Source organism: Malania oleifera, chromosome 3 (assembly GCF_029873635.1).
Source record: "Malania oleifera isolate guangnan ecotype guangnan chromosome 3, ASM2987363v1, whole genome shotgun sequence".
Lineage (NCBI taxonomy): Eukaryota > Viridiplantae > Streptophyta > Magnoliopsida > Santalales > Ximeniaceae > Malania > Malania oleifera.
The window spans coordinates 75,217,429-75,239,817 of NC_080419.1; the positions used below are offsets into that span (position 1 = coordinate 75,217,429).

Consider the following 22,389-nt stretch of genomic DNA (forward strand, 5'->3'; position numbering starts at 1 on the left):
CAGCTTCCTTGTTCTTGTTTCACCATTCTTTCCTTGTGCATTTATTCCATTCAATATGAGCCACATATTCCAATAGTTTTCTAAGACATTATGTTGACTAGTTTTTTTAATTTAATTTATTTAACATGTGTTGTTTGTAAATATCATTTGTTATGGCTAAAATTAATTTTTTTTTTCAGATATGCATGATAATTAACTAATAGGAAACTAATAAAATATTTATTTTATGAATAAAATTAAATTTTGGGATATTTTTTGATAAATTTTGAAAATATAAGGGATAGAAAGTTATTTTAAAAAAATTTAGAGGGGTTGGACTTCACCTTTTTCAATTATGGGCTACGGCGCTGCATCTCAACGCACGTGAGCACCGTTGTTCTCAGCTTCACCACAAGCCCTTCTAAAACCCTATTGGGTCAAACGTCCAAACTTCCCACGCCCTCCGCCCAGTCCCCGGTGACATGCCGGGCCGCATGGCGAATTGCGGCGACTCCGTCGTCCCGTCCCCTCCTGAGGCTCAGGACCCTGTCGTCTACACTCTTCGCCACGGTCTTTCATCCCCAATCCACCGCCTCTCCGTCTCTTGGTCCCGCGGCAACACCCTACGTGTATCGTTTTTCCAGCGGCCGTCGGAAGGAGGCAGTCACATTGATACCGAGAGCGAGGTTGGTGGGAAGGTGCTGGAGGTGAAGCTGGGAGCTGGGGATGGCGAGATCGACGATGCTCAATTACGAAGGATAACTTATGGTTCTGTCTCTCCTTTCGCGCTTCTTCAGAGTAGAAAAAACTCAGTGTCGGCCTTGTCAAAATTGCCGATGGGTTCGTCTCCTTATCACGTTGAGTGGTAATCAGTTATTTAAAATTTCGCAACTTTTCGTTTACTGACAGAAGGAAGAAGCACAGAAAGGAAATAAAATCCTATATGATGTTTTTATGTTGATTTGGATTTAGAGACCAATGCAAAAGAAGTTTAAACATACCAAAAAGTGATGCAAGAGTATACGATATGTAAAATTAACCGCATTTTTTTTTTTTTCGTTTCTTACATTTTCTCAGCAACCAAAGGAAGTGAAGTTTGAGTATTGTTAATGGTGTGCATGGAAAATATTACTTTGGAATAGTGCCTACCAAAATTGAGGAAGGAAATTTTGAGGTATAATGGTATCAAGCTGATTAATGTAGAACTTCTCATTGCAAGTGCCAAAAAAAAGGCATAAATATAATGAGGAATTCATATATGGTGCCATCTGCTAATATGAGTTCTATTTTAAAGATGATGCTGTTATTGTGGATTTTTTTCAGAGAAAAAAGAATTATATTGGAGAATTCATATATAGTGTAGTATGCTAAAACGAGTAGTATTTTGAAGGCAATACTGTTGTTTTATTCTTGCAGTCCACATGAACAAGTTGACATTCAAATAATTTTGAGTCCCAGTGTGAATTCATTTACTATATAATTTTAATTGATTTCTGTACCATTCATATTGTATGCATTAACTTCTGATATTAATCATGTCTCATTTACACTTCTTCTTATTCTTAGGTGGGAATATGTTATGGAGTATAGCAGAGAGATAAATTGTCTGCTTGGTAATACAAGGTTGACCTCTAATTCAATAATTGAAGACGCAAAAACAATCTTCAAGGTACTTTTCAGTTTCATAATTTATTTTTAAGTCGCCTTAAGTAAAATAATCTCACCCTTCAGTTGGATTTTGTTTTGACTAATTTAGAATTGTTTGTTACATCTAATTTCCTCCTTTTTTTTTCTCTGCTTAGAAAGTTGAGGAACCAACCTGTTTGAAGGCTGCATGGGAACTGATGGAATTTTTTTATGCAGACAAGCAATCTCAAGCCTGGCTACCTGAGCGGCTTGTTGATTGGTTAGCTGTAATGATCCTACTTTTGTTTTGCTTAGTTGTCATTCTATTAGTATGTTGGTTGTGCTTTCCTTACTTTTGAAAGCAATATTGCATTGCCTTAAAGGCAAGAAAATTACTTATGTATTATTTGATGTTCTTTTTTTTTTTCCCCAACATTCTTGTCCCTTTCTTTGTGTTGAAGGTTATCGCTATCTTCTTGAATAACGAGCATGAATGTATTTCCTTGCAGGATTATGATAGCCTTCTATCTGGAACACAAACAACAGTTCATTCAAAACTTGGGGAATTTCAAAAAGAACTTGTTGGTTTGCAGGTTTGACCATGTACTATTGTCTTCATCAATTTTTTTCCATCCATTTTTTTCCACAAAAAATGATACTTCAGGATGATATTATACCTTTGCTAGGCGACTAAACTTTTTGGAGTTCTTTGTTGAACTTTATACTTGTGGCTGAACTTGTCAAAGTGATGCCGGACCAGCCCGAAAATTAATTTAGCGTAGGGTTTGCAGAATAAATTGGCGAATAAGTGAAATTAGGCTAGAAATTCAGTGGTTCAAATCTGGTTTGGAGATTATTAATGAATGTGACAGAAACAAGATATTATAAAATTATTAACATCACATTAATAGGTTCTAAGAATCAGTCTTAGGAGGAGAAAGTCTGGCTTCTAGATTCTCTCTCCCTCTCTCTTGATGGCTATGGGAGATAATGAGCTGGAATTCTCCATGGATTTCAGCGAGTATTTTTTGCGTCTGCCGTAGAGTAGTCTTTATGGGTGCCCATTTTATTTTAAAGTTGATAGGAAGGTATTCAATTTAGATTGATTGGATAATGTCTCTATTCGCATTTTGGAATTTGCCGAGAGGCATACGACAATATTATTGTTGAGAAACATTGAATTTCTGTGTGGGATTTAAGGAAGATAGAGTGATTGGTTTGAACGAGGAGGGTTTTAGAAGGATTCATGAGGCCAAGTCTATAATGTAGTGGGAGGAGCTATTAGCTTGAAATTCTTGTGTAATGGAAGGGGTCAATTCTTGTGTTTGGAGAAATTCAAAGATAAAGGGAGTTCTCAAGTTGTTTGTATCCCTAAGGGAGTGGAAGCTTTGGGATGGATGTCATTATTCCTTTTGTTGGAGGATGTATCGACTGTCAGAGTTGAGATGAAGGTGCAAGTGATTGGCATTTCTGGTTTTCAATGCGTGAATTGTTGTTTTGTTGACATGGGAAAACTGTCGTTTGGAGTTGTAGGGATTTAGGGGATTATTCTCCGATTTCAGTTCTTGTATGTGATTTGAAGGAAGCAAAGATTCCTTTTTAAATTTTTTAAAAAATAATGGCGTTAAGAAATGGGTTAATAATAAACCTGTTAATTATGGGACTTTTGTTTTTGAACCTGTTAAGAAATGGGTATATTTAGATGAGTTGAGAAGAAAGGGCTTAGTAAGCCAACTGTGGCAGATAAAGCAGAAGGTCAGGGTCGAGGTAAGATGAGTTGGATGGGCCGGAATAGGCCTGATGGTGTTGGGCCAGAATAGGCCTGATGGTGTTGAGTTTAAACTTGTGAGGCCCATATAGAAGAAGATTGGGGATGCTGAATCAGGTGGAATTCAGTTTTCACTAATGGAAGTGGACAGTGATACTTTAGTGAAGCAAGCCAGATGGGTCTGAGAAGTCCTTTGTGGCTATTAATAATTAAGGAGAAGCCCATAAAAAAATACCAGGAGCTGCTATTAACGTTGTAGATAAGAGAACTGGCTGTTATTTGAAGGTCCAGCAGCTGGGAGTTTAGGCATCCCTTGGGGAATCTAAAGGTAAGGATCATGTGAAGCAATTCAATAGAACTTGTCCCAAACAAGTATACCTATTCAAGGAGCCCAATGTTTTTGGTTGTTTGCTGCAAGAGATAGGTTGCATTTGTCTCAAGTTTCCGAGGCAGATGAAAGTTCCTTATTGATTTAGATGATGAAATGGGAATTTATGTGTGAATTTGAAAAAGTTTTGCTATTAGGTAGCTGATGGCAGAAAATGGAATCTACAAGGATGATAATTTGCCTACCAATCCATGCTCTAATTTCGATAATGTGTCAAGAGTTCACATTGGCTTGATAGAGGTTCTTGGGTGGCAAAGGTAGTCCTAAGAAATTCTATGAAATAACACATTTGAAGTACAGTGGTTATTACGTTATAGACTTGTTTGAGAATGGATCTTTGGCCATCGTAACTCTTCTTGAACATAATCGCATTGACATCCTAGGTGATTCCATTACTATTGAGGGGGCAGGGATGATGTGAAGAACTTCTATTTGAGGATCTAGGAACTTCTTGTTGGGCCACAAGGACCACCCAGATCACAATTGATAAAGATTCAACAAAATTGCAAGAAACAAAAGAAACACAAGAAATTTATGTGGTTCAACACTAGGCCTATGTCCATAGGCAATTTGCTGTTGTGCAAAGTGCTGAATGCCAATGCGCAGCGAAAATCACAAATCGAATTGGAACAAGTAATGTAGCAACCAATGATGAAAAATACGAAAACAAATCAATCAAAAAGAGAATAAAGGAAAGCAAAATCAAAGACACAATAATTTACGTGGTTCGGCAATGTGCCTACGTCCACGGGAGCAAGCGGCTGATTTTCATTTTCAATTCGTCAAAGTTTACATCAAGTGTTACAAATATTGATTATATACTAACCCTATGCGTATAGGAGGCTTAGAAACTATCTAAAATACTCCTGTGGCAAATCCCGGAGGAAAATCCTCCAAATCCCCCAATCTACTAATCTTCCCAATTCAAATTCCATGTTTAGAGCCGAACAAAACCGTCGACAATTTCAGCAAACCGTTGACGGTTTAATACCAAGGCTGTTTCCTGAAGGCTGAAATTGTTGACTGTTATCTCCCGAGACCAAATTGTCGATCATACCGTCAACCAAACAGTCGACGGTTTCTTCTTGCAACCCAGCTTCCTTGTCATTGCTTCACCATACTTTCCTGGTGCATGCGTTCCACTCAATATGAGTCACATATCCAACAATCATCATCATGACGAATATTCACCACTTCGGAGAAATATGAAAGCATAACCCGCTGCTCCACCTGGGATAGTAGATTGGGACCGCCTCCCGTCTAACAACTGGAGACATAAACTAAGTTCAAGCGATGCTTGAACTTGTCCGTGGCAGTTTCGGCTACTGCCATATACCTCGACTCAATTGTAAATAGTGCAATCGAGACTGAACTTGGATTTCGAACAAATAGACCCTCCCATAACATACCCTAGTGTAGACTTTCTGTCATTCAAGCTCCCTACATTGTTTGCATCCACAAATCCTACAACTGACGGATCACTGTGTTGTATGCCGAAAATGATGCCATAGTCTGAAGTACCCACACTAATAGCTTGTGCCAGACCCAGTCTTGTACTAACCATAACATACATCACACACCCCAGTGCACTAGCATAGGGGGGCCTTTGACATATCACGAACATCACCGTCCGTCCTTGGGCACTGAGCGGTAGACAAATTAACATGATTTACCAACGGTGTATCGGTGACCGGTTTAACCATGCTAAACCTCTCCAACACCTTCTCCACATAACTACCATGAGATTACCTCAATCTCCTTGCAGTTTCGTCCACAAAGCCACCGTGAGATAACTCCAAATTCCCTGCAACTTTATCCTTGTGAATCTCTAAACCAAGAATCTTCTTGCCTGCACCCAAAACCTTTATGTCAAATTCTTTTCTCAACGGAGCTTCCTATTGATTATCCGTAGTCAAAATCTTCCCAGCAATTAACATGTCATCAACATGAAATAACAGAAAAATTACCCACTTGCATCCTATTGCCCTCTTCCCCTCTGGAAGCTCCACCAATTCCCTCATCTTATTCTTATGCAGTAACTTCATCTCCTCCATCATAACATACATCCATCTATTTTTCCCTTTGGTGTGCACTGCATCTTGAAAAATTGTAGGAACTTTGCTAGTAGTAATGAATGCATAAGACATCAGATCATCAAATTCATACTTGGGCAGTGGCCTGATAGTGCATCTAGGCCCATTGTGATCTTGTTGGTCTTCTGACCTAGAACTTCCTGTAATATGAACAATGTAATCTCTACCCTGAGTCTGTAACTCCACCTGCATCACGCCTTCATTTCTACTGTACTTTATACTGTGATACTGCTGGTCTCTTGAGCTAGAACTCCCTGCAATCTGAACAATGTCATTTCCGTCCTGAGTCTCCAACTCCACCTGCATTACATGTTCATTGTTGCTGTAGTTTTCTGGCATCCGTTTCTCTTCATCTGCTTGAGTACGCTGCACCATAGCTTTATCATAAAAAATCATGTCTCTATTGGTCGCCACCTTGTTTGCATTGGATCCCACAATTTGAATGCCCCTATTTGATGCCCTAGAAAGATGTATCGTCTAGACTTTGCAACAAACTTAGATCTCACCTCGCTAGAAATGTGCATGGATAGACTTCTAAACACTCTCAAACCAGAATAGTCTACCACATAACCTATCCAAACCTCTCCTGCAACTTTCCTATCTAGTGATATCCTTGGTGATCGGTTAATTGAGAAACAGGCCATACTCACCGATTTTACCAAGAAGTTCCTTGCAAGCCCTACATACAACCTGAGATACTGCTTGCAAAACTCCTTGAACACCAGCGTACTCAGTTCTAATGTTTGACCTAAGGATCTTTCTTCCGATCTGTCTAGTTTTCCACCTCAATCACAAGTTAAACCTGGAAAGCATCTCTGACTTGTGCCGCATGAAGTATATCAAGACCTTTCGTGATAAACTCACAAACTACATATGTCCAACTCGTGATGCTACCCTCACCGATCCCCAAACATCTGAATAAATGTAGTTAAGAATACCCTCCGTTTTGTGTGTGGTTGTTTTGCCCAAAACAATATTATCTGACTCAGAATCTGCAGCTGCAGCTCCACCTGTGACTGTGGTACCCGGCAGTGCATAGATATTTCCTGCTAACTTCTATCCCTTCATCACCATCAAGACGTCTTTACACACCTTCATTATCTCACTTTCAGACTTGTAACTTATCCGTTACAATCTAAAGTGCCCTTTGTAGATTCAGTACATGCCTTACATCACATAACGTCCTTATCACACCATCATACATCTTGATTCTAATGTTTCCTATTCCGACAGTTTTGCATGAAACATCATTCCCCATCAGAACATAACCAAAATTTACCAACTTGTAAGGGGTGAACTAATTTCTATTTGGTGTCATGTGATAAGAACATCCTGAATTTAGGATCCAAGAATCCGTGAGGCATTCTAAACTCGATGAAACAGAAAACATATCACCATCATTGCTCCTTGAGTTTCTTTTTTCACTACATTTTGCAGATTTTGACAAACCTTCTTGATTTTCTGCATTCCCCTTCTTCCACTCCGGACACTTTGGTTTTATGTGCCTAATTTTATCGCACTTAAAACACCTTATGTCCTTCTTCTTCCCGGATTGCAATCGAGATTTATTACCACTCAATCCGCCTCGGAACTTGCTTTTCCCATGATCCTAGTCCCCTTTCACCATGAGCCCTTCACCTTGTTCCTCTAATGGAACCCCAACAATGCACTCGTGATATCCTCCAACTCCAACGTTTCTTTCCCCTATGTCAGAGTCGTAATCGGATTCTCATATGTAGGAGACGTAGGTAGGGAATTCAGCAGCATGAACGCCTTGTCTTCGTCCTCGAACTTCACATCAACCCGCTTTAGATCGTTAATGATTTGATTGAATACATTGATGTGTTGATTCAGGTCCGAACCCTCTGCCATTTTAAGCCCATAGAGTTTTTACTAAGATACAACTTGTTCATCAATGACTTGGGCATAAACTGGCTCTCCAGTTTCAGCCAAACTGCCGCCGGAGATTCCTCATCCATGACGTGATACATCACGTCATCGGCTAGACAAAGCCTGATAGTAGCCACAATCTTCGCTTCCAACTTCTTCAAACTCATGTCGTCCATGCCTTCCGACTGTTTTTTGTATAAAGCCTCCACCATACCTTGCTGCACCAACAAGTCCTTAACCCTTCTCTGCCAAAGTCCGAAATTTTCCGTTCCATCGAACTTACCAAAATCAAGCTTCGCCGAAAAAATCCCAGCCATTGCAACCAATAGCTCTGATACCAATTTGTTGTGCAAAGTGCTGAATGCCAATACGCAGCGGAAACCACAAATCGAATTGGAGCAAGCAATGTAGCAACCAACGATGAACAATACGAAAACAAATCAATCACAAAGAGAATAAAGGAAAGCAAATAATCAAAGACATAATAATTTACGTGGTTTGGCAATGTGCCTACGTCCATGAGAGCAAGCGGCTGATTTTTACTATCAGTTCGTCAAAGATTACATCAAGGGTTACAAATATTGATTATATACTAACCCTATGCATATAGGAGGCTTAGAAACTATCTAAAACACTCATGTAGTAAATCTCGGAGGAAAATCATCCAAATCCCCCAATCTGTTGATCTTCCCGATTCAAAATCCGTGTTTAGTGCCGAGCAAAACCGTTGACGGTTTAGCACCGAGGCTATTTCTTGCAGGCTGAAACCGTCAACGGTTTCAGGGAAACTGTCGGTGGTTATCTCTTGAGACCAAACTGTCGACCAAACAATCGATGGTTTCTTCTTACAACCCAGCTTCCTTGTTCTTTGCTTCACCATGCTTTCCCGGTGCATGCGTTTCACTCAATATGAGCCACATATCCAACATTTGCCAATAATTTAGTTACTATCAAAGTGTAGAGAAAATACAGCAAAAGAGCATCACTCTACTCCCCAGAGTTGTGAAATCCCACAACTCTTCTCTAGCACAAGAAAAAATAATTTTGTATAGGAGGAAGAACCGAAGGTGAACCCATTTTACAATTTACTCTCTTTTAAGTTTCTCACATGGCAATGAGACCTAGTCCTTATGTAGAGATCCAACATGCAAATAATGTCCAACCATCCAATAAATAACCATGGTACAATTGTCTCCAAAGTGAAGACATGAATTTGAAACTTGCATGCTTGGTAAGTTAAGTCTTCACATCATTCCACAAGGAGTCTTCAAGGAAGGAAGCACCAAGTTGTAGAAAGTCAATCAAGCATGTCTTGGGAAAATATGCATCCACTAACCAAGACTAATTAATTAGTCTTGAAACACACTTGGCACGACAACTAAGCATTTATGCCCCATGCAATATTAATCAACTTTCAACACGCTTCTTCCTCCATTTTTATTTTTATTTTATTTTATTTTATCCCACCACATGTGTGTGACCAATCCAACACTTTTTTATGCTCAATGAAGTATTTTTCCCATTCCTAATCAATCTAACTTTACAAATAATGTTGTACCCATAGGGAGGACCTTAGTGAGGGAGAAGTTATTGCTATTAGCCCTTTCCCTAAGGGGTGAGAGGGGCGAAAAAGGACCCGCTAAAACTCCTAGGAAGAGTTGGGATTAAAGCTAGTGGGGAGGGAAAAAAATGAAGGTTAAAAAAGAACTAAGTAAGTTAGCCTCATTTATAAATTATTGGGGGAGGGGGGTTTAGAGGAGAAGATATCGGTGGTAAAAAGAGTTAACTTATGCAGCTCATTAGTTGAAATGTTAAAAGTTTAGGGAATATGAGGAAGAGGGGTTAGATTCTAGAAGAGTTGATTAGGCATTCTCTTGATATACTATTACTTGAGGATTATAAAGGGGAATGTTGATTTTTTTCCCCTTGGGGGGTTTTTTGGGTGGGGGGGGGGGGGGGTGATAGGGAGGAGTATTTGGGAGGTTAGGTTTAAGGGATGATGTCTTACGTGTTCTCGAAGAGGCTGGGGATGTATTGTTTGGGATACTCTGTCCATTTCTAGAGTTCATAGCATTGTTGAATTTTTTCTCTTTTAGTCTTTGTAGATGCAAAAGGGAGAGGGGCTAATGGTGGTTTACTTCTGTTTATGGTCTGTGTAGATCCACTTTTTGGTCTTCTTTTTAGCATGAGTAAATTGATTGTTGGTATTGATATCAGTATTGTCAGGTTTTTTGTTAAGAAGAAAGGGGTAGGGAGGGTTACTTTGAGCATGCATAATTTTGATAGGTTCATTAGAGATTTTGGTTTTAGGGAATTGCCCTTGGGCAATGTGCTTTTTTCTTGTTTTTTTTAGAAAAAGGAGGGGTGGGGGGTGAAAGGGTTGTTTCTAGTCGGTTAGACATGTTTGTGTTATGTAATGATTGGGAGAATGAGTTTTCTAATCTTTCTCCGATGGTTTTGTCTAGACCTATGTCTATAACGCCCCATCTTGTGGAGTCTAGCCATCGTCTTAAATTTCTGTGAAATTGTGGAAATTTTCGTTGAAATTTCTTGTTTCTGTCACCCTTGAAATCAAAATGGCAGTCGATTTCCATCTTGCATAATTTCCATCGAAATTTGAACGAATCATTTGAAATGTATCAAAATCTCAAAATTTTAGCAAAAATTGTCAAAATTTTAGCTATGTAGTGAAATTTCCTCAGTATTCAAATGAGAGATTTAGGAGTGAAGTGAAATTTCTCTCTTAATTTATTTTATTTATTTTTATCTAAACAAAAGATTATTACAAGTCCTTTTGAAATTAGATGAAAAAGTAAACTTACAACAACGTTTTATTTAACCATTCATGTCTAAATTATCATTATTTGTATAATAAATAATATTTGAATGATTTATGAATTTCATTTATATTAACTAAATATGTTTAATGCACATTATCTTACAAATACGTTTGATACACATGCTATATTACAACTTTTCCACCTCATACACAACATAGATGTATTTAACTTGTAAAATATTATTCTTAAAACTTACATTATTATGTTTGTTAACCATTTCTAAAGTTTCACAAAGAATTTTATGCTTTACTGTTGATTTCCATTATTTTTTCAAATTGAAATTGAAATTGACATTGAAATCAAAATTTCTATCGAAATTTCTGTACTTTTGGAGCTTCGAAATTTGAGTCAAAATTTAAATTTAAGACCTTGAGTCTAGCAGGGTTAAGTCGGGTCTTTCCATTTTTTTGGGTTTGAGATTTCATGGCTTGATCATGGTTCTTTTCCCTCTTTGGTTAGAGAGGCTTGGTGTAATGATTTAGGGAGGGGTTGGGAAGGGTTTAGGATCATGAGGAAGCTTAAGCATATTAAAGAGTTTGAAAATTGGGATTAGGGAGGTTTTTGGGGATACTAGGCTCAAGAAGGCTTGCATTTTGGGTTCATTGAAAAATGAGCTGGAGGATTTGATTTTTAAGGAGTTGGAGGTAAACGAATAAATTTAAATGGGTGAAAGATTGCGATTGAAAAAGATTCATGTAGCGGACCCCACCTAGTGGGACTCGAGGCTTGTCGTTGTTGTTGTTGGGTGAAAGAGGGCGATTGTTACTCTTTTTCTCAGGTTGGCTGATTCGCTGATGGGAAGATGAGGAAAAACTTGATTAGGGAATTAGACTTTGGAGGGGAACATTTATTTCTGATCCTTGTTTGATTGCAACTACAAATTTTTACATGGAAGCGGACGTTTGTAGGCCTATGATTGAAGGTTTAGGTTGGAATCCCATTTTCTAGTAGTCTGGTGAGTTGGTTGGAGAGACCTTTTGAGGAGGAGGACGTAAAGGCAACTCTACTTGGATGGGTGGGTCTGGATGGGTTTAATACGATTTTTTTTAAAGATTGTTCGGATGCGGTAAGTGTGGATTTGTTGAAGGTTTTTAATGAATTTTATTGAAATGAGATCCTAAGGAAGAGTATTAACTCCACTTTCATCGTTTTGGTGCCTAAGAATACATCTATTAAGATTGCTGATTTTGGACTAATACCTATTAGTTTGGTTACTCCTGTGTGTAAGATCATTGCTAAAGTGGTCGCTAATAGGTCGAGTATGGTGTCAGATGAGACTATTTCTAAGGCTCAAAGTGCATATGTGGCAGTAGATTGTTGTTGCTGTCTTGGTGGCTGATGAGGTTGTGGAGAAGGTTCGTAAAAAGATTGAGAAGGGGATTATTTTTATATTGGAATTAAAAAAAAAAAAAGGCTTATGATAGGGTAAGTTGGAATTTTTTGGATAAGATTTTGCTATGAAAGGGGTTTGGATAGAGGAGACGATGTTGGATGGTCGGGATGCTTGACCACTGCTGCCCTAGGAACTCTTGCAATTCATCCACAAAATTCTCTAGCTAAACCCTTGTAGACCTCCTAGAACAAAAATGGAATAGTCTTTGCGAGAAGGGGTGTTAGACAAGGGGATCTATTATTTCATTTCTTGTTTGTCTTAATGGTTGATGTTTGAGTAGAATGGTTGAGAGTACAGTTGATAAGTATCTAGAGGAAGGGTTGGAAGTGGGTAGAGAGGGGGTTTGTGGGCCCATCTTCACTTTGCCGATGATACTATGTTTTTTTAGGTGATTATAGATATTCTTTGCTGAACGTTCGACTCTCCTTCAAATCTTTGAGAGGGTTCTTAGGCATAAAATTAATTTAGTGAAGAGTGGTATTGCAGCAATTAATTTGAGCTTTAGTAGCTCTAGGGAGTTGGCTTCGCTAGTGGGTTGTGCCGTTGTGGTCTTTTATATAGGCCCTTGGCTTATTTAGGAGTCTCGATGGGTGGTAATCCCAGGTTGGTAGGATTTTGGAATTCAGTGGTGGAGAGGGTGTCTAAGCATTTGGATGGGTGGAACGTACATTATTTCCCTTAGGTGGTCGCAGCACTCTTATTTAGGGTTACCTTGCTAGTATACTTCTTTATTATTTGTTTATTTTAGGATTCTGGTGGGGAAGCTAGCAAGCTTCAGAAGATTACGAGAGATCTCCTTTGGGCTAGGGTTGGGAAAAAGAAGGATCATTTAGTTAGTTTGGAGAATGTGTGTAGGACTAAGGTAGACAGGGGTTTGGGTCTTGGTAGGCTGGTGTGTAAAAACATTGCTTTTATGGCTAAATGGTGGCAGTTTCCCTTAGAGGAGTTCTCTCTTTGACAAAGAGTCATTAAAAGTAAATTTGGCGTGCATGTGAATGGGTGGGCTGCTAATTTGGGAACAAGATGTTCTTTTGAAGCCTATGGAGGTGTATTTCTCAGATTCACCCTCTCTTCATTCCTCATACCAACTTTGTTTTGGGTAATGGTTCTCAAATTCGTTTTTGGGAAGGTATTTGGGTGGGCAATACTGCTTTGTTTCTATCTTTTCCCTGTTTTTATTGCTCATCTTTTGGGCATAATGATGTTATTTCTTCTTTTTGATGTCTGAAGGCAATTTGTCTTCTTGGGATTTCCACTTTCACAGAACTCTAAATGATAGGGATGTGGAGGAGCTTTCTTCTTTGTTGCTTCGACTAATTTAGTATCACCTTTCTGCTCCATAAAACTATTTAGATGGCCAAAGTTCCTTAAAAAATCAAGGCTTTTATTTCGTTGATTTTTCTTAATTGGCTAAATACCAACAATTCGTTGCAAAATAACAGACCTTCAAAAGCACTTCATCCTTTAGTGTGTTCTCATGTCTTAATAGTTCAAAACAACTGCTCAGCTTTTTTGTCTCTTGGGAGAAAGTTGGGTTTGTTTGGAGTTGGTGGGGGATTTGTTGGTATTTTTTTTCCTAGTTTTAGTAGAAGGAAGTATGCTTTATTAGTATAATGACTACTTTTTATCTTTTTGTTTATGTTATTTTTTTCTTTTTGGTTAGAAGGATATCTTTAGGGGTTGGCAAAACAGGTTGACGGGTAGGGTTTGGGCGGGTCATAAACAGATGAGGGTTAAACGGGTTCGGGTTTGGGTTAACCCATGTATTAATGGGTAAATAATCTATAAACCCAAACTCACCCATTTAATAAACAGGTCATAAACAGGTATCCGTTAAGCACCCCATTTAAAAATATAATTTATTTATTTTAATTTTTTATTTAACATTTTATCAAAATTGACTTTATTTTTATTTTTTTAAAACAGCACTCATTTATTTTATTTATTAATATCTTAACAAAAAAATGTAAAATTTAATAAATAGTACATCTCTTTAATTTTTTTTAAAAACCACTTAGATAAATATAATCTATCACCTGTGTTGTGTATCATTTTTTTCTCTTCAAATTTCTAACAAATCTAGTTATATAACTTGTAACTATAAAATATTATTTTATCTAAATGCCCAAAAGCAAAAATAAAAATTATGAAGTATTATTTTTTTATGTAAACTGGTGATTCGATGGGTGCCTGACCCAAAACCTGTCTAACCCGTTTATTAAATGGGTTGGGTTTGGGTTGACTCATTCATAAATGGGTCCTCTCAAACCCAAATCTGGTCTAAATGGGAGGGGAACGAGCCACCTATTGGGTCCTAACCCGTTTTGCCACCCCTAGATATCTTGCCCCCTTTTTATATATTTTTTCCATTCTAATAAATTCATCTTCTTTTGTTATTACAAAGAAGGCTTTTGCAACAAGTGCAAACAATTGTTCCTTAATATCGAGCCAAAATCAGTACATAGTTTATGTATATGCCTCTTGGTAGGTTAACCCTATAATAATCAATCTTGACTGCCCAAACTAAACTAATCTTGACCATACAAAATGAAGTATATAAATTAAAACAGAACTCCAAAAATAAGTGAAAATAAAGACCCAAAATATTGGGGTGTTCAAGGGCCAGGTCAGGCCTCAAATCCTAACCAATTCAATCTTGTAGATTTGACAAATATTCAATTCTAAGTCGAACCATGGAAGATGCGGTTTGGATCCATTTGGGTCGGTCTAATGATCGGGTGGGTTGGGTCGATTGGCGGTTTAGCTTGTTTAAACGTGAAGTAGAAAAGAAAAGAAAAGATGAAAGAATATGTGCGAGTTTTTCCAAGCATAACATATGTTACATTGAAAACATCACTCATGTTAGTGTCATTAAAGTTAAATATATTAACTTGTCAATTTCTTATTTAAAAATGTCCATTTTGTTCCAGAAGGCCCAAAACATCCTATCCATAAATTTTACTACAATAGAAATAAAAATATATATATAAAAATTTAAACAGTCCAAAATGTTTCAATCCCAAAATCCATCCTATGCATTCTTTCATAGGTCCCAAGTAGTTGTAGGCATGGTTTTAAATTGCGCAGCGGGTAGCTTAACGTAACAATAACTGGTGTACTGGCAAGTGAGAGTAGCGGATGTTACATAATGGGAAGTGGGTGTAACAATGGTGAATTTTTTTCAAAGCATGCACGACCTTATGCATATTAGCATAGTTGCATGTTTTTAAACTTTTTACTCTTCTTAAAAAGAGTTTTAGACTATTTTGGATTCTTTAGTTCAACTAACTAAGTTGTGTGGTAAGGGCAAGAAATTTACATTTGTTTTAAACCACCATTGACAGAAACATTGCGTATGTGTGTGTATATTTATACTTCTTCATATTCTTATGTTTGATTAATTAATTAATAAAACAAAATACATTATAAACTTCATCAATCTAGGCACATAAGACATGAATAATACAAACGTGTGATAACTAGAAAAGGAAAGAAGGTTGAAGTTGAAAAGTATAGAACATAAATATCAAATAGCTATTATTATCAGAATAAAATATTTTCCTAACAAATTTGTATCATCAAATTGTTAATTAATGCATCTCTTGGGAGTATTTAAAAAATAAATAAATTTTGTATCATTATCTTCTTCATTATAATCTTTTTCCCCCTTTCTCCACATAATATATTGAGAATAATTTATGAAGGTAGGGGGGGCGGGAACAAAAGTGAGAAGAAAAAGTAAAAAGTAATATATATAAAAAAAAAGGCCGTACCCAGTGCACTAAAAAGTAATATATATATATATATATATATATATATATATTGCCCTAACAGTCTTGTTGTGGTTACATGACAATTGTAGTAGCCTTTATGTATTAGCTGCGATTCATAACGACAGCAATGACCGTGATTTTTCTGCCCCCTGATTTTGCAGTGTGTAAGAGAATTGGGAACCCAAAAAACTACTACGTAATGGCGTTACGCAACGGTCACGATTTCTATTGAAAACTGTGATTGTAGGTCCTTACATATAGGCATTAGAGGTGGGTCAGGTGAATAAGGCATTAAACTCAAAAATCAACCCATATAGTCAGGTTATGCGAAATGAGAAACAGTCAACTGACCCATAAACCACTTAAAACCAATTTTTTGGGTAGGTATGATTCGGATTGGTCAGGTTGGGTGGGTTTGCTGGATTGTTCAATCCCCCTACAAAATACACTTATGAATTTTTAAAAGATCCCAAAAATATCCTCATGAACAACAATGCTAGAGTATTTGTCAACTCGTGCCAAAGGACCACCTCTTTAATCTATTAACCGCCTCGACATGAATGGCAAACTCGAGATGAGAAATTTAAATGGGGTTGAGATGTGGCCATGTGAGTCAAAACATATTCCAATCGAGTCACCACTAACCTACTTTATCCTAAGTAAGGTTAGAACACCTAATTAATTAATATCAATTTATTGGTCAACTAGCAACTCCTAGGGTCCAAAGAATTGATAGTCAAGGGTCTGCATACTAGAGTCAAGTTTGGGAGTACGATTATGCAAGGGAAAAGTTCTAGCACCCCTTACACACCCATTCCATGAACAATACCTAATTGGCCTAAATTACCTTTGAGTTTAACTCATCAAGACTTTGATTGCTTCCATTTTAGTATTTACTAGTCTTTTAGATATTGGACAGTTCTGCACACGACAACAATTGTGTTCTCACCTTGAGATCCTCAAGGCATGCACAATACACCACCTTGAAGTCCATCTTTGGATGGATTTTTACATATGATATCTGAGAGTGTTTTTATCGTGAATTTACCTGTCTATTAAATATTGAGTAGCCCCACACAAGACAGAAGCCAACATCACCTCAAGATCCCCGAAGGCATGCACAAGACATCACCTTAGGGTTAGTCATTGGATTATTTTTTTTAGTATTTTCAGGTTGATTTCACTATGCATAAGTAAACATAAAGTTCAAGGAATCAATATCATAGTCAAATAGATCATAACACAAGTCTAGGTGAGCAATACAAGTATATATTTCATCAAGAAAACACAAGAAAGGTAACTAAGTCCATAATAATCAAGAAAGTCATGGCTAAGGAAAGCAATAACAACAATCCCCCAAAATAATGATGTTTGAAATTTTATGTGCTACGCTAGGCAGAGTTTCCAAATAGATTTAAAAAGGAGTTTCCTTGAGATCCCTATTTCTCCAAAATAAGAACGAGAAAAGTAAGATTAAATCTTTCTAAACAAAAATAAATAAAAATCCTATTTACCTTATTTAAAAATCCCTCTTTCCTAAAATTACAATAAACAAAGTAAGGTCAAAGCTTTCGAAATAAAAAAAATGAACAATATCCTACCTACCTTATTTACAATATTTCTACTTTCCTAAAATCACAATGAACGAAATAAAGTCAAAGCTTTCCAAATAAAGTAAAGACAATCCAGCTAAGAAGCACTGATAATGATATGGGACATGGATACGATATGATATGATACGATACGAATATGATGATATGGCAATTTTGTAAAAACAAGGATAGGATTCGACCAGGATACATTAGTTAATTGATATAAAATTGTATATATTTAGGTATGTTTTTCCTTTTGAATGAAAAATATTAAAGTAATAGTCATCATTTGTGCTCAATTATGAATTGCATAATCATTAACAACTCATATTAAAGAAGTCAAAGAAACATTCATCATTCATCACTAATCAAAATGTGGTCCAAACCTCCAAGGCTTCAAAGAAAAATACGAAGAAGAGTCATAAGACATCCATCAACTATGAGAAATCTAATTAACATAATAAGAGTCATAAGACATCCATCAACTATGCATCATCACCATCACCATCTCCAAGAAACATGGCCGCCATATTTGGTTCATCAGGGGAAAGACTCGCAATCTCGAGCACCTTAGCTCCTCCAAATAGCTCATCCCAAGTATCTCTTCCAATATCCCATGACTTGTTTGGCCCGCCCTTGTATTCTTTAATTTTTCTTGATAAAAGATGAAGATTAGTATGCCCTTTTATCAAATCTTCTGCACGTTTTACCACCATCTTGTTCCTCTTCAATGAGTTGATAAATGAATAAGAACTACAATTCCTCACAACAAGAGGATGGGCAAGGTTGTCCTAGAAGCTTGAGGGCTATTGATTAAAGCATCCGTGTTGATGCACCATGGAAATAGCACCAGTAGTTTGGTTCCAAAGTGTATCTATCTTGTATGGATTCAGGACTACCAAACACATCAATGAAACCCTCAAAAATTTGACAAATTCCACATTTTTTTTCTTCCCACCCTTGGGGGTGACAAAAAAAATTTTTCGAGTACATTTGTTCCTTAGAAATTTCGCTATCTACATGTGGAGCAACATGATTTGTAGTTTTTACCCTCTGTATGCCATTATTGGCTATTAATGTCACGCCCCGAACCCGAAAATGGACCCCAGGGTGTGATTTAGTAACCTAACTTGTCCCTGTATCATACAACCATCTATGATATTACACAATATAAGGGTCTGACCCCGTAGGGTTCACGTATACCCTATACACAATCACATACACAATATACGCAGCGGAATAATCCAACCTATTAAATCATGACACCATACCAAAGTCTATACAAAACCAGGATATAGTCCCATAATACAAAACATACCACTGGGCGCCTACATAACCCAAAAGTGACAACCTGACCAAAGATCAGTACTTACACAAGTACTTCTATGCTAAGCAACAACACGCTCCTGAAACGTTAAGACTCTAGTGTCAGCCACTTGAAGGACCTGAAAAACATTTGTATGATAGGGGTGAGAAACTTTTCAGTAAGGGAGAATCAGGTTATATCCGTGTGTGGCACATGAGTGTTATTTTAACAGTAAAATATTACATTTTACAATTCCAGTATTTTCACAACATAGTTCCAGTATATCACACAAAACACCTCGGTCTAGTGTCGTCACACTCTTCGGCCTAAGCCGGCTGCACTACACAGCGCCCCCAGTAACCTGGCATAGCATAAGCCCCCACAGCGTTGAACCGGTGCAAACATGGTGAAACTCACACCCTTCGGTGACCAACCGGAATCTTAGGTGGTATTTCACACCCTCGGCCTCAAGCCGAATATCTGAGCCTACGGTAGTTAACTGACTCAGCCACCTACGGTATTGTTCCGGCACGCCTTATATCTCAGCCTTCGGTAGTTAACCGGCATGCTTCGATTGTTCTAGGCCTTCGGTATTATTCCGACTCGGCATTTTGACAAAACCTGGAGCAATTTGGAACTCCTGTTCCTATATTTCATTTCAATTACTCACAGCCTACGGTAGTTAACCGACACGCTTTTTCACAAAACACATCATTAATACAACAACTCATTCCACACTTATTTGGGTAAACAAATAATCTCATATTAGATACTCCGAAAATATTGTTTAACATAATCAAAGGTACGATCATCTCTATACTACAATTTAATTATATATACAATTTTCCAACAAAAACAGAGATGATACCCAAAACCCCCAATTTTCCCAAAAAAACTATAACCCGAAAATCTCATCATTTCACTTGATAGATTTTCCCAAATAAGTAACCAAAACATCCGTAGAATCGTAAACCATAGTTTTACCAATTTAGATTTCATAATTAATTGATATAAACAGAATCCCCTTACCTTTCCCCAAAAACTAAAGCACGAACTAAACGACTCCAAAACAGCGAACAGAGTTCCCAAAACCTAAAAACCGAAGAACAATACTTCAATACAATCCTGCCTACTACAGATCTACCGAACTGAAAACAGATTTAGACCCTTACCTCGATTTTGGGATAAAACCCGAAAGTTTTCAGAACGAAGATCCGATCCGCTATAAACGTAGAGATTTTCCTCTTGATCCACATAACAACGTCGGATCGTTGATTCGGGTAACACACGGCCAGAAAACTTAGAGAGAGAGTCTCCTTCTAGTTCTAGAGAGAGAGAGAGAGAGAGAGAGGATTTTTGGTTTCTTAGCAACTAAGCAAGTGAATAAGATATTTATAAACCTTTGACCCGACTAGACTTGTCGACGAAGTGGAGCGCTTGTCGACAAGCAGAAGAAGGGCGTTCGTCAACGACGGAGTTTGCCTCGTCGACGAGCTTGAGATTTCAGAATTCCCAAAATCCCTCGGTATTCACTCGTCGACGAACCTCCGAATCTCGTCGCCGAGCTGTAGAAGGGACTTCATTGATGAGAGAAGGAGCCTCGTTGACAGGCCCTGCTGTTTTTACTTTTTTAAATTCCCTCCCCTTTTCTTATTTATTTAATCCACATTTCTTGGATCGGGTTCTTACAATTAAACCTATAACAATTTATATAGGTTTGTTAGAAAAGGGAGTTATAAGAAAATAATTTATGGAACTAAAAAAATAAAAAGAAAAAATTTGGCTCGGACTTAAAGTAACATAAGCCCAAAATAGGGTGTTGTCATCCAATGCCACAATTGCAAATTTACTAGTGATAGAAGTAGATGATGAAGAACTCTTTGAAGACATTACTGTCACAAAACATTCACTAATTTAGTACATAATCACAATCAAATAAGAAATTAAAGCAATGAAAACAAGCTCCTTTGTCGGTTCCTACATTCTGTTTTCATTGATAGAAATTTAATTTGTACTGCCATATAACTTCCTATGTGATGTTTTGATTGCAGGAAATTTAATTTGTAATGGATAATAATAATATTAAATGGGTTCTAGTATTGGTGGTATATATTATTGAACCAAAGGGGAAGAGTGCAGCTCATTCTATTCCCACAAAGAAACAAAGGTTTTGTGGAGAGGCTAAGTCATAAGACTCATAATTAATATCATATTATGATGGATATAATCATCCAGACAGCCATCAAGGCACCAATTAAAGAAATGAAAACAAACTTCTATCAACCTATGTAATGCAACTTGCAACTTTGAGAATTTGTATTTACTATTTAACCACCAAATTATCAAGATAGGCACTAGGCAGAATAGGGTGTTATCATCCAATGCCGCAATTGCAAATTTACTGGTGATAGAAGTAGATGATGAAGAACTCTTTGAAGACATTACTGTCACAAAACATTCACTAATTTAGTACATAATCACAATCAAATAAGAAATTAAAGTAATGAAAACAAACTCCTTTGTCGGTTCTACATTCTGTTTTCATTGCTAGAAATTTAATTTGTGCTCCATATAACTTCCTACGAGTTGTTTTGATCAGGAAATTTAATTTGTAATGGATAATAATAATATTAAATGGGTTCTAGTATTGGTCGTATATATTATTGAACCAAAGGGGAAGAGTGCAGCTCATTCTATTCCCACAAAAAAACACAGGTATTGTGGAGAGGCTAAGTCATAAGACTCATAACTAATATCATATTATGATGAATATAATCATCCAGACATCCATCAAGGCACCAATTAAAGAAATGAAAACAAACTTCTATCAACCTATGTAATGCAACTTGCAACTTTGAGAATTTGTATTTACTATTTAACCATCAAATTATCAAGATAGGCACTAGGCAGATTGTTGTGAGTGGAATGGTAGAAGCTGCAGAGCAGAAGTCAGAGGACTTAGAACCATGTTCCAATTTTTTTCATCGATCCCCATCCACTAATTTAACCATCAAATGTTGAGTCATTCAAACTCTCGAATTAACATAAGTCATCAGTCATCATTCATTAGTGCACCACACAGCTACACAACTCACAAGAAATTGACCAACAATAACATCCAACAAAAAGAAATCAAGAAAGAGAGGGAGTAGGGACTCATGACTTCAACTTGCAAGAATACTGATGTAAAGACTGGATTCGAGCCAAGCACACCACACACGTCAAGTTTCCCTTCGGGCATCAATAGAGTCATAGTCTTGGCATCTTGTAGAGAGGAATTTTGGGCTGTGATGGTTTGAAGCTGTGGTGTCTGGCAACAGAGGCATTGAGGGAGGTTCCAAGATTGTTCGTTGTTTGGTGAGTTGGCAACGAAGGTTGGGGAAGGAAGTTCAAAGGCTGGGAGGTAGGGTTCAGTCACTCAGTTGTTTGTGTTCTCTCCTCTTTGCTGCCTTTCTTGTTCTTCTTCCTTTTTTTTAAGGAGTTAAGGGCCCTAAAAACAGTGTTCCCTGCCAACCTTGTCTAGGAGCATAACCTTCCATATCCGAGGGTACCTGAAAAAAATAAAAAAAATAAAAAGGGCTGCCAATACGTGTCAGACATGTATATGGCCGTATCCGAGGCGTATCCGTGTTGGATATGTGTCTGATGCTGATACTTTAACCTTTTCAAAGTATCTGTGTTTCCTAGCAATCTAGCTTACCTTATTCAATAGATTTCAACTTTACTAAAATAAGAAAGAAA

At 37.4% G+C, this 22,389-nt stretch overlaps 1 protein-coding gene across 1 annotated transcript in view; it reads left to right on the top strand.

Annotated features, from left to right (window-relative positions):
- Positions 1 to 347: 347 nt before the first annotated feature.
- Positions 348 to 22,389, top strand: part of LOC131151863 (nuclear pore complex protein NUP85) — an 80,714-nt gene continuing 58,672 nt past the window's right edge. Inside the window, exons 1-4 of the mRNA XM_058103315.1 lie at positions 348 to 844; positions 1,546 to 1,648; positions 1,782 to 1,892; positions 2,115 to 2,198. Of these exons, the coding sequence (XP_057959298.1) occupies positions 462 to 844; positions 1,546 to 1,648; positions 1,782 to 1,892; positions 2,115 to 2,198 (681 nt within the window). The 5' untranslated portion in view covers positions 348 to 461. The remainder of the gene's footprint in view (positions 845 to 1,545; positions 1,649 to 1,781; positions 1,893 to 2,114; positions 2,199 to 22,389) is intronic.